General features: G+C 36.9%; 1 protein-coding gene across 17 annotated transcripts in view; it reads right to left on the reverse strand.

Moving 5' to 3' along the window:
- The window catches only part of Mga (MAX dimerization protein MGA), a 139,794-nt gene that overhangs the window by 39,124 nt on the left and 86,815 nt on the right, over positions 1 to 13,855 (reverse strand). For all 17 annotated transcript variants that reach the window (XM_033764990.1, XM_033764989.1, XM_033764997.1 and 14 more), the window contains 2 exons: positions 1,833 to 1,964; positions 1,503 to 1,607 (listed from right to left, as the gene is read on the reverse strand). In XM_033764990.1, the coding sequence (XP_033620881.1) occupies positions 1,503 to 1,607; positions 1,833 to 1,964 (237 nt within the window). The remainder of the gene's footprint in view (positions 1 to 1,502; positions 1,608 to 1,832; positions 1,965 to 13,855) is intronic.

A 13,855-nucleotide genomic window follows, 5' to 3' on the forward strand; every position in this document is an offset into this window, starting at 1 on the left:
GGAGGGAGGGAAGGAAGGAGGGAGGGAGGGAGGGAGGGAGGGAAGGAGGGAAGGAAGGAAGGAAGGAAGGAAGAAATCAAATGATTGAGTACTGACTTCTGCAAAGCACTAACAACAATCAATATAATCCAGCAATCTTTCGGTAATTTTTTGAGGGGGTGTAGGGGATCGAACTCAGAACCTTGTGCAGCAGGCGACAGAACCAATGAGCTAAATTCCCAGCCCTCAGCAACTTTTAACCTAACTATAGAAATCACAGAAAAGTAAAATCATTAAGAGCAAAAAGGAAGAATTAAATCAAAGCAGATCTTCGCAAGCGCAAGGTCTCAAGTTCGATCCCCAGTACCAAAAAAAAAACAAAAACAAAAACAAAAAAAAACCCCAAAACAACAACAAAAAATTAAAGCAGATCTCAACAGATTTATATTTAAATCCTCAAAAGATTTCTATTTAAAAAACTGATGTACCTATCTGATATAAAACATTAGGGAAAAGGTAAAGCCACAAACAAAATGTAACATTTAGTTGTTTTTTGAGACAGAATATCACTATGTAGTTCAGGCAGGCCTTGAACTATGTAGCGAACACTGGTCTTGGCCAGGGATTTAGCTCAGTGGTTCCGCCACCTGCCTTACAAGCACAAGGGCCTGAGTTCGATCCTCTGGTACCAAAAAAAAAAAAAAATCAACAGAAATATTAACAGGCTGGGTGTGTTGGCACACACCTGTAATACTAGCACTCAGGAGGTTGAAGAGAAAGATCGCTGTTGAGTTTGAGACCAGTCTGGGCTACATAGTGAGTTCCAGGTCAGTCTCAACTCCATAGTGAGACCCTGTCTCAAAAAAAAAAAAAAAAAAAAAAAAAAACAAAAAAAAAACAACAAAGACTGGCCTTGAATTTGTGGTGATCCTTCTGCCACCTCCTGAGTGCTAGGATTACAGACACACACACAACACTTTTTAAGGAAAATAAAACGTTAGCAAACAGTCCAACACTGCATTGTCACAACACCAGAGAAAGATTCAAAGGTGAGAAAGGCTATTTCAAGCAAATGGTAAAATCAAGTACTGAAGTGTAAACAAACAAATGTAGGGAGAAAGGAAAATCACTAAAGTAAAAGGCACACTGTCAAACACTTGTACCAAGTTTATTTTGAATTATGGAACTATCAGGAATTACTATACACCTCTGATGTATATATACAGTTCCAAAATAATGTTTCAAAATGATTTTTTTGTAATTGTGGGAATAATAGAAGGTGATGCAGTTTTTTAAATGTAGGTGTTATTTAAGTCTCACACGACTGACAACTGAACCTCAGGGTTCAGGCCACGGGGAAAGAAAAACCAGTAAGATAATCATTTTAAGTTCAGTTTAAAGTACGAAACGAAGAGTTAAGGAAAAATAGTTAAAGAAGACTTATTTCTAACACTAACTTCTGGCTACATATTTCAAAACATGTTAAGAATTTATAAATATTTAAAAATAAAAAAACTAATTACCCTCATTTCTAGATGCAGCAGCACTATGAAATTTTCCCCTCCATCCCTTGATCTTGGTAAAGTCATTGGTCTTCCCTGTCCTAGAAACAAACGGAAATCCGGCATCTATAGAAGAAAAGTAAAAGAGGTGACCAAAATTCTAGCAACCTAATAGCACACACCAAATTACTAAGACTTCATCTAAAATGTATAGATCATTTATTAACATTATCCAAGAACTTATTTTACAATCCTAAATAACGCCAACAAATGGTAGCTTTAAAAAAAACCTGTATCACAAATAACCTGAAATTTAAATTGTGCTTGAATTTATAAATGTTATTCACTCACCAGGAGAGGCAGGGTTGGTTCCAGTAAAATTCCAAAAAGGGAAGCTTGTGGCTGGAGCCAAAGGTAGCTGTACTCCCAAGTACTTAAGATCAATGCTCACTGTTGGATCCACTGAATTCAATTTTAACCCTACTACAAGAGAAAGAACCACAAATCATATTATCTAAGTCTTTTTTTCTTCCTTTTTAAACCTGTGGCTAGGGAAGTGAGGGAGTAACAGTCAAAACAGATAGTGAAAAGCAAAAATGATGAAATAAAAATGAACAACAACAACAAAAAATAAAAAGTGACACTTTAAAGTGTACCCATAATCCATACTTTCTAGTATTACATATTTGTGTAACCCTTCTCCCATTGGGTGTGGGCAAGATCTTTGATTTGTCTGTGTCTTAGTTACTGTTCTCTCTTTACTGAGACAAAATGCCCAAAATGCAGACACCCAAGGGATATCCCCAAGGTTAAAAGGGGAAGTGTTTGTAGAGGTTTCAGTCCATAATCGGGTGGCTCCAAGGCAGGGTGGAACATGGGAGAGAGCCAACAGTTCATGGAGGCAGAAGACCACAAAAACAAGCAAGCAAGGGAGCTCAACAGTCTTCCTGCCCCTTTTAACTTATCTCAGACTATTTAAAGTGGGTAACATTTACACCCTTAATCCTAGTGCCAACAAGGCCTAGCATTGCATCATGAATCAATCACACATCAGCCACCTCTGAAAAAGCTCCACCTCAACTGCATAAGGCTTTGGGGGACATCTACACACAAGCCATAACATTTTATAACCAACGAAATGCAGCAAAGAGTATGGTATATACACAATTAAGTGTATGTGATAAATAAGAGTGAGAGGCATCCATCATGCTAAAGCTGAAAGGAAATAAATTCTGCCAAGTAGCTCAGGAAAGCTTGAAGTGCCTCCCTCCACAAGCATGCTTCTGATAAGCTAGGTCTAGACAACATCTACCAATGAGCCACATCAGGAGCCACACCACACCACACTAACAAAGCCCCAGCCAACATCTTGATTGCAGCCCTGTGAGATTGCAAGCTGAGGACCCAGTAAAACTATGGTCAAGACTGCCAAAACACAAAAAAAGTGAAAGAGTAAATGTGGTATTTTAAACTGCTATGTTTGAGGGCCGGGAATTTAGCTCAGTGGTTCTTGCTGCCTGCCTCGCAAGCGAGTTCAATCCCCGGTGCCAATAAATAAATAGCTATGTCTGTTATAACTCATTAAGCAACAATAGATAACTAGCCTTGGGTGGGGGCCCATGCTTGTAATCCTAGCACTTGAGAGGCTAAGGCAGGAAGATCACAAATTCAAGCCCAAACAGAGTAATCTAGCAAGATCTTGTCTCAAAATAAAAAAGGGCTGGAGCTATAGCTCAGGGGTAGAGTATTTGCTTAGCACATTCAAATCCCTGGATTTAATCCTCAGCACTAAAAGTTCAAAATAGAGAGGGGAAAAAAGAAACACCAAGAAGTCCAAGAAAATCTGGCAAAACTACCAAAAGTATAACTCAAAGTTAGAACAAGTAGAATTAACGGCCAGGCGTGGTGGCACACGCCTATAATCCCAGCACTGGAGGAGTGAAGAAGGAGGATCACAGTAAATTCTAGGCCAACCCGGGCTACATAGTTCAGGGCCAGCCTGCACTACAAAGTGAGACTCTGTCTCAAAAAAATAAAAATAAAAAATTTTTTAAAAAAAGAATTAACTACTAAATAAGACAAGAAATAATTAAGTAATTAAACAAGGTGGGGAAGAATAGAGGAGGAAAAAAAGCAAAAAAGAAGATAATGTACAAATTCAAGGTAAAAAAAACTCTAAACAAAAGATCAAAAGAGATACTATATAGCTTTACAAAAAGAAAAATATTATATGACAAATTACCAGAACAAATACCTAAAGAGAAAGTAGAAAGAATAGAATAAAGCTGTTAAAAATGTTCCTTACTGGCAAGCAGGTAAAATCTAGATTCATGCTACCAAATTTAGAGACTATTTCCTACATATTGTCTTGTCATTTATTTGCATATTTTTAGCTGTCCTCAAATGAAAGCAGTAAAGGGCTGGGGATTTAGCTCAACGGTTCGGTGGCCTGCCTTGCAAGTGCAAGGACCAGAGTTCAATCCCCGGTACCAAAATAAAAACAAACAAACAAAAAATGAAAGCAGTAAAAACAAATTTTAAAATTTTAAAGATGCTAAGAAATACAGGTTAATGGCACAAAATCCTTTTTCAAAGTAATTTCAATTTAGCTTTTTCAGAAATACTCACTTTGCAAGAAATTTTGCCCTTCAAGAAAATGTTTTCTCAGATAACAGACACGTAAAACCTACATTTCGCTAATTTCCTAAGAATGAGCTTATAAGTAACTTCAGCTTCCAGGAGTTAATACAATTCACAGAAAGTAAACTGTAAAAAATCCTAAAATCTTTCCCATATAGGACAATTCAAATTGAATTATACTCTTAAATTTGCCACATTTCACTATTATTAGGAGCTACTTTTTTTTCTTTGTTTGTTTTTGAGACAGGGTCTCACTGTGTAGTTGAGACTGACCTGGAACTCACTATGTAGCCCAGGCTGGTCCCGAACTCACAGCAATCCTACCACCTCAGCCTCCTGAGTGCTTGGAATACAGGCGTGCACCACCAGGGTCGGCTAGGAACTACTTCTTAATGACACTTTATAACCTTAACTCTATGTGCTTGACCCTCCCATCCTCTCCTCCATCTTCAGTATCATCATGACTCGGATCATCAACAATGTTAAAAAGAGTAGTAAAGACCCAGTTCTTATTAGGCCATGTTCCAAAGTCACTGTCCAGTTTCTAACCAGGATGATGAATTAGGGTTACATTGGTGAATTTGAAATCATTATCGATCACAGAATGGAGAAAATTACTGTAAACTTCACATGCTGGTTATACAAACAGAGGAAAAGGAAGTTGTTTTATCATGTAGCCAGTATTCATTTTTGAAGTCTTAGATCTGAGTCCCCTGCCTCCTGATCACTTCTCTCTTACTCAAGCCCTCAACTTCTTTATAAAAGGATTAAAAAACGCAAGTTTGAGGCTATAAAATTTTGTAAGATACCAATCTCTGCTTTATGCTACTCTTGTTTTCACACAGTCCTTAGTGTTACCGCCAATATCTGTTAAGCCTTGTTGTTTTTCCACTTTAGTGACTTCATCTAAATCTGTATTCTTTACTTTGCCTTACAATTTATACAGCTGCTATATATCTAATTATTCAACAGCTAATTTCACATAAGCAAATGTATCGCGCTTATTTTAAGCCACTTAACTCTACAGTATTTGTTCAACTTTTACTTATATTTTTAACATTATTAAAAGAAACAATATGCATTTAGAGTTAAATTAAAATTGCAACAGCTTAAAAGATGAAAACTGCAGGGAAAATGCTTGGACTCTTTTTTCATGAGATGCAATACATATACACAAAAAAAAAAAAGTGCCTCAAAAGGAGTGTGGGAGACTTATTATAACACCATCACAGAAGACTAATAAAGATAAAAATGAAAAGAGAAAAAAAATTTAGGTTCATGCAAAGGCAGATTCACATAAGGCAATATATATGGCAAAAAATGCTTGCCTCTAGCTAAAACCACTGAAACACAAAGAATCCACAAAAATACATTCTAAATTTATACTTAAACAACTAAATAAATGATAAAATACAACAGAAAAACATACAGAAGAAAAAGTCCACCTACCTACTGATTTAACACTACACTCTGAATAATAAACTTATAAGCCAGGTGCGGTGGTGCCCCCCCAGGCTGATGCAGGAGGATTGCCACCAGTTCAAGGCCAGCCTGGGCTACACAGTGATTTCAAGGCCAGCCTGAACTATGTAGGAAGATGCTGCCTTCAAACAAAAACTTATAAATAATAGTTCTTAACCATCCTCATTCATAAAGAAAAAAATAACATTAACGAGTTCAATCCCCAGTACCAAAAAAAAAAAAAAAAAAAATTGACAAGAGTCAGTAATGACACAATGACTGAGTAAACAAACAAGAGAGAAAAGAGAATTCCCTGGTACATATAAATGTTATAAATATTCTAACCTCAAGAAGATGCAACAAGCTGGGCATGGTGGTATCCACACCCGTAATCTCAGCAAGTGGGAGACTGGGGCAGAAGAATCATAAATTCAAACTCAGCCAGAGCAATTTAGCAAGATCCTGTATCAAAATATAAAAGGGCTAGGGATGTAGTTCAGTGTGAAAGCTTCGGGTTTATTCCCCAGTACTAAAGAACAAACAAAAGGGAGGAAAGGGTTTGCAACGTTAATTCCCTACTCATTAAATATGGGATAGATATAACGACTTCCTTCCAAAGAGTACAGTATGAAAAAAGGGGCAGGAGAAAAAAGAATGTTTTTACAGTAAAGAAACTTGACAAATAGTATCTCACCTAGGTGATCAAGGTCCACAGTGATCAATCAGTTTGAGTATGTGTAATGTACCTTCCATATGATGAGATAAGGATGGCATTATACCTGTGTTCCTCCTCCAAAGAAAACATAATCCCACGCTAAACAGAAATTCCAAATGATGAACAGTTCATAAAAACAACTACACTCTTTAAAACTGCAAAGGTCATTAAAAAACAAGGTTTGAGAAAATGTCACAGCCAGGCAGGTTGTAAGGAGATACAATTACTAAAAGTACTGTGGTATCCTGAGTGGAATCCCAGAAAACTCACACACACATATAATACACACAGAGGCACATGCGCACACACACACCCACAGGCACATTAAAAAAAAGGAAAAAAGACATTATGTCTAAAAACAACTAAATAAAGTATGGACTTTGATAATTTATTAGCATTGGTTCATTAATTTTAACATGTACCACAATAATGCACGATGTTAATAATAAATTGTCTCTGATTTTTCTGCAAATCTAAAAATATTCCAAAATAAAAGGTTTTTTTTTAAGTTGACATAAAATTGGTAGCAATGAAACACAAATGCTTTTTTTTTCCTTTTTTTCTTTAAGACAGGATTCTCCCTTGTAGTTTAGGCTAGTCTTGAACTCAGAAAGTAGGCTGGCCTCAGACTCTCAATGATCCTCCTGCCTCAGCCTCCCAAGTGCTGAGATTATAGGCATGTACCACCATGCCCAGCACAAATGCTTTAAAAGTTTAAAAGTATGCTCATTTTAAGTTGACAGACTTAACAGACCAATAAAAATGCAGTAGTACTACTATAGTTAAGTCCCTCACTTAAGAACATTTGCGTTTCAAACTTTCACAGGTGTACTATATAAGTCTCACTCTGTCAGATACAAACAAATCTGACTTACGAACATTCTCCCAGAACACAACCTGTTCCTAAGCCAGGGAATTAACTGTACAGAAAACAGAAAAACAATGGTAGTATGGGGAAAGCAAAATGAAGAAACTTCTATTTCAACCAGACTTAATGAGCATTTCTTCCAATAATTCTAAGCAAAAATAAAAAAGCTTTTTGAAGTTTTTCAGTTCAAAGGATTTTGAAATATTATTTTCTAAAATATAATTAAATTCCACAGTTAACAGGCAAAGAAGTGTAACATTACTGAATTGCAATTTAACATATTACTTTAAGCATCAATTTTCAGAAATAGATCTAGAAGCATACTTTGATTATATTTAGAGCTAGGGTTGGCATCCATTACTACAAATATTTAGCTAAATTAACTTTTCAAACTTATTTCAAGCTATTTAAAAAAAGCAAAGGAAGGACCAGGGATTTAGCTCAGTGGTGCCATGCCTGTCTTGCAAGCACAAGATCCTGAGTTCAACCCCAGGTACACACACACACACACACACACACACACACACACACACACACACACACAGCAAAGAGCGAGGGGCTAGAGCAGGAAAGGAGGAATATGATAAAATAGAAGAGAAGAAAAAATCCAAAACAGAACCCTGCCTCACACCTTGAAAAGTTAAGGACTACATGGACTTTATACTTAAATGTCTAAGAAAATAAAACTATGAGAGCAGCTAAATAAACAACAATATTTTTTTCTGGTACCAAGGAACAAAATCAGGATCTTGCACTTGTGAGACAGGTGCAGTGCTACTTACTGAGCTAAATCCTTGACTCCTAAATTTATTTTTTTTTAACATGGACTCTGTTACCCAGGCTGTCTCCTACTCCTAGAGTCTAGTGGTTCTGCAACAGCCTCCTGAGTAGCTGAGACTGAATACATGTGTGCCATTACACCAGGCTTGAAGTTAAGTAAATTTTAATAACTTTAGCATTAAAACACAAACCTGCACCAAATACAGAATCTATAACGTAGGTTAAGTGATGACTCGTAGAAATATTTAACTTTGTTTTAAAAGATTTGAGTTAAGTGTCAAAAAGCTAATCTTAGCCCCCCCCCCCAAATGAAAAATGAAGTCCACTGTGTTGGAAAAATTGGATGTCAACCTGCCAAAGATTAAAACTAGACCCTTATCTTTCACCATGCGCTAAACTAAAATCCAAGTGGATTAAAGATCTAAATATTAAAACAGAAACTCTAAACTTGCTGGACGATAAGTTAGGCACAACTCTCTAAGACACACTGGCATAGGGAAAGACTTTATGAAGAAAATCCTCACTAGCACAGGAATCAGCACGAAGAATCAACAACTGGGATCTCATCATATTAAAAAGCTTCTGCACTGCAAAAGAAACCAACAGAGCTAAGAGACAACCTACAATATGGGGAAAAAATTTTTATCAGCTGCTCCTCAGACAAAGGACTATTATCTAGAATATATGAAGAACTCAAAAAAATCAGGCCCCCCCAAATATAAAGACCCGATTCAAAAATGGGCATCTGAAATGAACAGACATTTCTCAGACAAAGAAGTAAAAGCAGCAAATAAAATGTAAGAAAAATGTTCCACATCACTGGTCATTCAAGAGATGCAGACAAAAACAACACTGAGATTCCACCTCACCCCAGAAATCTGAATGGCTGCTACCAAGGAATCAACCAATAACAAACGTTGGCAGGGTTGTGGGGAGAAAGGAATCCTTTTTCATTGTTGGTAGGAGTGCAGACTGGTGCAACCACTGTGAAAATCAATACAGAGATACCTCAAGAACTAGGATTAGAGGTTCCATTTGACTCAGCTATCCCTCTGTTTTGGAGTATCTTTCCAAAAGAATTAAAAGAATCATACCACAGTAATATATGTGTACCCATGTTTATAGAGGCACAGTTTGTTAATAGCTAAAACTTGGAAACAGCCCAATTGCCCATCAGTTGGAGGCTGGATAAGGATGTGGTTTTTCTATAAAATGGAGTACTACTCAGCCATTAAGGAATGAGAAACTAGAGTCATCCATAGGAAAATGGATGCATATTCAGGCCATACTCCAAGTGAAATAAATAAGACACTGAATAGTTTCTATGGTGTGAAAAACTAAAATAAGCGTAAATAAGATCCAAATTGTATAACTGATAACATGAAATAGGAAGAAAAGGGCTAACGGTGTAGGGGAAATGAAATAAGGGGCAAGAAAAAATATGAGAAAAGGAAAAAAATGGAAACAAAGTCTTTGTAAATAGGGGAGGGTGGAGGGGGTGAAGGAAGGGCTTGGGTATGGGAAAAAAATGAGAACCAAGACACATCATGTAAAGGTACAAGATCCCAATGATGAATGTAACTGTATTTTATACTTTAAAAGTACCAATAAGCTCAATGAGAAGAAAAGAAAAATGAAGTCCGTCTTCACAAATGACAATCCACCAATGCGGCTGTCCTGTGCTCCAGCCTTCCAGACTCCAACTCTACCTCCAAATTCAAGCTAATTTCATCTTTTACCACTTACTAAAAAAATATGGGGATTAGGTTCAAAATTAATGTCACAATACCATTAAAGTGTAAGACTTTGGGAATACGGAAGAGCAGTAAGTAACAGCATGTCATCCTCTCTGAGATTTGTAATCTAGACACTGGAATATAACAACCTGTGGAAGTAAAGGAGGAGGGACATGAATCCCTGGTACCCAGGAAGCACCTGAAACGAGAAATGGAGTTCATGGGCAAAGTGAGGAGATAGACTTCAACACAAAGAAAAGGTGGCAAACTGCACTTTTTCCTTGACTCGCAGGCTCCCGCTGTAAGAGAGGCAGCTCAAATCTACAGAAACAGTGAAGGCTGGTGAGCCCAGAGGACTTCACGAAGAAATGCAACCAGTAGAACAGAGCAGTTGATGCTGTGAATTACAATGGCTGGTGAGTGACTCCAGTCCAGAGTTGCCACAAGAGGGAGCTTGGGCAGATGCCATTTTAGGGAGGGGCCAAATGAACCCAAGACTCAGAGCAGCCCTGGACTGGCCAGGGAGTCAAGGTTGGCTAGCAAGAAACACCCACCACAGTGAACAACTCAGGCCTCAACCCCAAAACCAGAGGCCAGGATCAGCTTGAACGTCTATGGAGCTGAAAGCAACACAATCAACACCTGCCCTATTCCTACTGCAGGTTTGCTAGGATTATCCAGGACAGATCAAAGTTCTGTCCATTTCCTTTGCCTATCAGAGACAGTGGAGGTATGCCCTGAAATGAACACTGTAGACCCATTTGAAATCATAGAAGAATATTTTTCCCTTTTTTCTTTCTTTTCTCTTGTTTTTTTTTTGTTGTTGATGTTGTTGTTTGTAGCAACACTGCTTTAGTTTTTTTGGTTGTATTTAGTTCTTATCTTTATCTTTTCCATATTTCTTTTCTTCCTGTTTTCTTCACCAGTTTTCCAAAAGTCAAATAATTATTTTTTGTTCCTCAGCCTTGTTTCTAATCTCTTTAATTTCTATTATTTCTCCTTTTTTTTTTTTCCTCTTCAGCCTTTTAAATTTTCTCTCCTGAGGGTAAAATTGCTGTTAAAGGGATATTTACTGTATATAATTTTATTTGTTTCAGATTTGGTACCAAGGGTTTAAGGTGGCAAATTAACAGTTAACCACTGTCATTTTCTAGATTGTACTTGATGCTATTGTTACTACTTAATGTACTACTTTAGCCAAGAAGACACAGTTGTCGTGATCAGTTGTTCTTCCCTGTATACCAACACACGAGATTTTCTGGAGATCATAAACAATACTACAATCCAAAGAACTGGGTGCTAGGCCAAACAGGCAGCAACCTTTCATCCCTAATAAATTGAAGAGGCAGGATCTTGGGAAAAACTGAGAAGCCAAAAAAGCCAGCTACTCCTTCCTAGAAGACATCTCTGAAAAGTAGTCATTTCCTAAGGAGGTCTTGATACTACTAACAAAGCTACCTACCATAAGCAATTTATAACCATCAATGCAGAAAACAAAATTTTTTTAATGGAAAATGAAAAGACACAGAAACAAGATGCAACTCCAGACCCCCAGCTCACCCAAGGCAAATCCACAGGGCATTGAGGTGGAAGAAATAAGAAAGCCCCACCTGAACTTTCTGAAATAGAAACAGCTGGAGCATCAAAGCAAATAAATGAGGCTCCAGAAAAAACCAAATCAGATAATTTCACAGATAACTAAAGAGATAATGACCATAATGGAGGACATGATTAGTGAATCTAGATTTTTTTAAAAGTAGAGGAGCTTAAGAAAGTGACAGAAATCATAAATACCCAACATAGGAAAGAACTGGATTCCATTAAACAGATTCAAACAGTTATCAAGGAGATTAAAAAATTCTATTGAAAGTATATGTACCAAAATCAACCAGTGTGAGGACAGAATATCAGATCTAGAAGACAGGTTTGTAGTTGGCAATCATACAAAATAGTAAGGGACCACCAAAAAAAAAATCAATCCAACAGCTTCTAGATGAAGAATAACATAAAAATGATATGAATCAACAAAAAAATTAGAAGCACAAAGGACATAAAAAAAATATTCACAGAATGGCAGAAAACTTTTTCCAAGCATGGAAAAAGGATGTAAGTGAGGCATACAGAACTCCAAATAGCCATGATCAGAAAAAAACTACACCCATGGATACACATTGAGGATGTACTTCTAAGTGAAATAAATAAAGTCACACATGTGTGAATACCAAATAGTTTCTCTGGTGTGAAACAGTACATAAGATCCTAATGAGATAATTGACAATGTGAAATAGGAAGAAAAGGGCTAAAGGTGTAGGGAAAGTGGGAAGGGTAGGGGAAAGGTAATAAGGAAAAAGAAAAAAATATGAGAAAATGAAAAAATGGAAATAAAGTGTTTGTAAATGGGGAGGGGAGGAGGGGTGGAGGGAGGGCAGGGACAAGAGGAAAAAAATGAGAACCAAGACTTGTCATGTAAAGGTACAAGATCCCAGTAAGGAATGTAACTGTACTGCATACCTAAAATGTACCAATAAACTCAATTAAAAAAGAAAAAGAAAAAAACACATTTATATATGGAGAAAAAAAACTACACCAAGACATATAACAGTCAATATGCCAGAAATGCAACACAAGAACAGAATATTAAAAACTGTTAAAGGAAAGAAATAACCTATACAGGAAAGCCTATCAGAATCACAGCAGACTTCTCAACCCAAACCCTTAAGTCAAAGAGAGGTTGAAGGGAAGTACTACAAGCCCTAAAAGAAAACAATCTCCAAACAGACTGATGTACCCTGCAAAACTATCTTTCAAAATCGATGGAGAAATACGACACTTCCATGATAAAGAATACCTGAAGAAATTCATGACTACCAAACCAGCACTTCAAAAAGTCCTGAAGGATATTCTGAAGACAACAATTCCATGCATGCCAACAGAATGACTCCACTGGGTGAGGCAAGCAATTAAACGGAGGAGACAGAAGAGGGACCAACAACAGGAAAATAATACAAGGGTAAGTCAATACATACCAATTATAACCATCAATGTAAATGGTCTCAACTCACCAATCAAAAGAAACAGATTGGCAGAATGTATCAAAAACAAGATCCAACAATGTGCTGAATACAAGAAACACATTTAACTCATAAAGAAATTTACAGACTGAAAGTCAAAGGACAGAAAACAATACTCCATGTGACAGGAACCAAAAAAAGTAGAGGTACCTCTAATTGCAAACAAAGTGGATTCCAAGCTAAGACTGATCAGAAAAGACAAGGTCACTACATACTTGTTGAGGAAAACAATCCAAGAGGAAGAGATGACAATCATATATGCACCCTATACCAGCACACTCTTGGGCCAGAGATTTAGCTCAGTAGTTCTGCCACCTGCCTCAAAAGCACAAAGTTCCAAGTTGAATCCCCGGTACCAAAAAAAAAAGCACATCCAACTATACAAAACAAGTATTAATGGACCTGAAAAATCAAATACAAATACAACTGTAGTGGGGGATCTCAAAACCCCACTGTCACAAACAGATCAACTAGACAAAAAGACCAACACAAATATTAGAGCTAAACGAAAGATTTGAACAAAGGGACTCATATCTATGGAGTGTCCTACCCCATAACAACAAAATATACATTGTTCTCAGCTATACATAGGACAGTCTCCAAAACAGACCATGGTCTATAGAACATGCTTGAGTAAATTCAAAGGAAATGAAATCATCTCATGCATATTTAGTGTAATTGGAAATCAATAGCAAAAGCACAAAAACCGCATAAACACATGGAAATTAAACAGCACCTTCCTGAACAACCAGTAAGTCACAGATGAAATTAAGAAAGAAATTAGACATTGTCTATAATTAAACAATAATGCCAATACAACATAGGGGGACTTATGGGACCTAATGAAAGCAGTCCTATGAGGAAAATTTATAGTGGTGAATTCTCACATCATCAGAAAAACAGAATGAACTCAAACAAATAATCTAGTGTTGAACCTCAAGCTTCTAAAAGGGGTGGGGCAAGTAAAACCCAAAGTATATATGAGGGAGGAAATTATAAAGATCAGCGCAGAAATTAATTCAATTGAAACTAATAAAACAATACAAGCAATCAATGAATTGAGTTGGTTCTTTGAAAGATTCAACAGAGAAATCGTTAGCCAA

Source organism: Fukomys damarensis, unplaced genomic scaffold, assembly GCF_012274545.1.
Source record: "Fukomys damarensis isolate Sample0158 unplaced genomic scaffold, DMR_v1.0_HiC HiC_scaffold_17, whole genome shotgun sequence".
NCBI lineage: Eukaryota > Metazoa > Chordata > Mammalia > Rodentia > Bathyergidae > Fukomys > Fukomys damarensis.